This window comes from Danaus plexippus, chromosome 2, assembly GCF_018135715.1.
Source record: "Danaus plexippus chromosome 2, MEX_DaPlex, whole genome shotgun sequence".
Taxonomy (NCBI): Eukaryota; Metazoa; Arthropoda; class Insecta; order Lepidoptera; family Nymphalidae; genus Danaus; species Danaus plexippus.
Genome location: NC_083537.1, coordinates 9,606,161 through 9,609,443, shown reverse-complemented (window position 1 = coordinate 9,609,443; position 3,283 = coordinate 9,606,161). Strand labels below are relative to the sequence as shown.

The following is a 3,283-nucleotide window of genomic DNA, read 5'->3' as shown; positions in this document are numbered from 1 at the left end:
TTGGCTTACGTCACGCAGGTCCTATAACAGTAAGTAGCGTCAAGTTTAATTTTAATTGAGAAGTGTAGTTTTTTGGTTTTAACTCGTTCCTTTCGTCTGTGTTTAACGTTACTGAAGCGACAATCTTTACCTTTAAGAAACCAGTTTTTCTTTCGAAATAGAAAACAAAGCATATGATCGCATTATTCGGAAAGCACGGACATCCATAAATCGTGTGCCCTCGAGAGATCTTTGCGTTTATTCCGAGTTGGAATATGCATTTTGACAAACGTTTGTTTCTAAATAAAAAGATGACGCTGTAAAATAAATTTAAACAAGTAAATATCTTTTAACTAAAACTTTAGATCATTCTATTACGTAACCTAAGAATTGTGATTGCAAAATATTGTGTAAAAAGTAATCAGTTTTTCATATTAATTTTAATTTATAATAAAACACCTACATTGAAAACTGAGTAAAAAGAAGGTAAAATGGCTTTATTACATTCCGGCAGTAAAATGTCTGCTGCGAATCCGATATTGACGCACTCAACACTCAGACTTGATTAAGTAATTATGTTTTAAGACTTTAATGTTATTAAAAAATATTCAATTTTTATTAAAATGGTGTTCATCATTTTAACAAATTGATGTTTAAGACAACTTCAGGTTTAATATAATTAAAGCAATAAATAATTAATTACTTAAAACTGTTCTAAAGTTTTATTATTATATTTTTTACTTTAGACAAATGTTCAGCCAATACTTGAATTTAAATTGAAATAGGTAAGACATAATACAAGCGAATTTGAACCTGTAGCGTTCAGAACAACGTATTGTCGTTGTTCAACAAATCACACCGTAGTGCTCTATCTCGCGTCCGTGAATCATATTCTGTTATGCAAATAATCATTGTTAATAGAGACAATAACAAAATCAATATATTTAGGGACTTGAAATTAAGGTACAGCAGGACTTATATTTGAAGTGTTAAATTAAAAATATGTTTAGAGAGTACTACAACAGCATTAGGTTATTTCAGCTGCCCTTTCCTCCTCTACTACTGTGTATTCTTTTTTTTCGTCCATAAATTTTAATTCACATCTGAACTCCTTTGGGCTACTTAAAGTAAAGTTCCTCCTAAAACTGACCAATATTATACTTCATAAAAAACTTCTGATATTTTAATTTAGATTGCATTTTTAAGTTTTTGTTATCCTTTTTTTATTAATAGTCGCGTTATTAAGTCGTGTCCGTGTCACAAGTCTCTCTTATGGAATGTCGCTCTAAATTTGTATGTAGTGTAAGCACAAAATAATAATGTTTACGTAAACTGACTTGGATGTCATTTGATTTTTATAGTTAACTTAATTTTCAAACGATATGTAAGAAATAAAAAAGAGAAAGTTTTTGGTGAACTTAAGATAAATTAATAAGAAGCTGAAGTGATATCACTATCATGAGATCTTACTGGGTGTAAAAAATATCTTATTCTCAAATAAAACGAACAACAACATATATTGCTCTTCTCGTTTATATACATATATATTTATTATTATATTCTTTTTGTATAGTAACATATCAGTTACTCAACGTTTTTAGCGTCGAAGTAACTGTAATCAAAGTCGTGTATCGTGAAACAGCCGCAGAGCAATGTCCCCGGAGATTAACATCTCGGAGGCAATTTCTTGTGGCCTCACAGAATTCAGATCTGAAACACGACAAATACATTAACTAAATTGTACTATTAAAATGTATTTACGTAAGATTGTATATATATTTACGTGTACTTATAATGAATATAATGAAATAACTGATCATGTTTATTAGGTGTTAAAAATGAATAAATTTTTTTATGGTCTCTCTATCAAATGTTGTATTACAGCTGGTAGTGGAGTGAAGGCAAAATTAATTACGTCCTAAATCGAATACCTCTCTGGAATTTTTAGTTTCTTTTAGAATTTAGATGATTTCATTGTGATATCTAATATCTAGGGGGTAGATATTGAGTCTGTAATTATATTTGCTTTTGAGCATGTCTACTTGAGAAGCACCATTAGAGTGATCATTTTTGCCATTTACTTACGCGGATTGACATAAACTTGGCATTTTTTTTTTAATTCAGTTCTTGATGAGACTTTATTGAGAAATGAAGCTTTATATTGTTGAGTGCTGACTTTTTTAACCGACTTCAAAAAGGAGGAGGCTCTTAATTCATTTGTATTTTTTATGTTTGTTTCCTCATAACCGTGGAACATAGCAGACGAAACTGGGCGAAGCGATTTTAATGATTTTTTTTATTTGAAAGCTGGTGCCTACCGTGCGATTGCACTTCAATTTGGTCCAGTTCCGAAAATGGCAGTCATGAGAAAACGACAAGAGTCTAAAATTAGCATTAAGTATTTATGGGACAAATAGACGAGTAACTTTAACGCAAAATGGACTTTGAACTTTACCACTAAAAAGACCCCCCCATTTACTCTAGATTCAACATTCCAGGATATTCGCCTTAGGATCAACCATAATATTGAGATCCTTGGGATTGATATAGTGAACGACGTTCAATTCCGGAGACATTTGGAGGATAAGACTAAGCTGACCCCTAAAAAGTAGGAGTATCAAGTAGAGCCAGGCAATACTTGAAACCGGGACCCTTGCTTTTGTTATACAAAGCACAGATTTGTCCCCACATGGAGTATTGTTCTCACCTCTGATCCGGTACCCCACAGCACCAACTTCTTCCACTAGACTCCATGCAACGTTGGGCTGTTCGTATTGTCAGCGATCCGATGCTCACAGACGATCTAGAACCCTTAAACCTCCGAAGGGATGTGAGCTCCCTCTGTGTTTTTATCGTCTGTACAATGGGGAATGTTCTGAGGAACTGTTTAATATAATGCCATCGCCACTCTCTTACCATCGCACTACTCCCCGTAGGGTCGGATTTGACCCACATCACCTAGATGTATTCAGTTGCAAGACAGTACGTGCATCGTGGTCATTTTCACAGATTTTAAATAATCATATTTTCAGACTCTTTTAAGTCATAACATATTTTATCATTAATTCGTTACTTTTTGTAGCTCTGATGTCAAAAGCTATAAAAAAAATGCAGTAAGTGTCAACTCAAATACTTTTTAATTTAATATGACACATTAAAATACCTTTAAATTCATAATTAAAAAAGTAAGCACGAGTAATTAATTATATCATTATATTAAGAGTGTTTCATTTCAAGCTGGGTTTAATAAAGAACTATTGACGACTTTTATGAGAGTACCGTCAAGTTAACGAGATAAGTTCCC

The 3,283-nt window shown here is 32.5% G+C and overlaps 1 protein-coding gene across 1 annotated transcript; it reads right to left on the bottom strand.

Moving 5' to 3' along the window:
* Positions 1–1,507: 1,507 nt before the first annotated feature.
* LOC133319262 (uncharacterized) lies at positions 1,508–3,030 on the bottom strand. Its single transcript, XM_061523022.1, has 2 exons — positions 2,687–3,030; positions 1,508–1,689 (listed from the first exon to the last, which is right to left on the bottom strand). The coding sequence occupies exons 1-2, from the start codon at positions 2,932–2,934 to the stop codon at positions 1,560–1,562; spliced, it is 378 nt and encodes a 125-aa protein (XP_061379006.1). The 5' UTR covers positions 2,935–3,030; the 3' UTR covers positions 1,508–1,559.
* Positions 3,031–3,283: the final 253 nt, after the last annotated feature.

Excerpts from the sequence above, each read along its gene's own strand:
- LOC133319262 (XM_061523022.1), bottom strand. The coding sequence starts at position 2,934 with ATGTGGGTCAAATCCGACCCTACGGGGAGTAGTGCGATGGTAAGAGAG. Across the intron at positions 1,690-2,686 it reads TGTGGGGTACCGGATCAGAG|ATCTGAATTCTGTGAGGCCA; the intron begins GTGAGAACAATA and ends GTCGTGTTTCAG.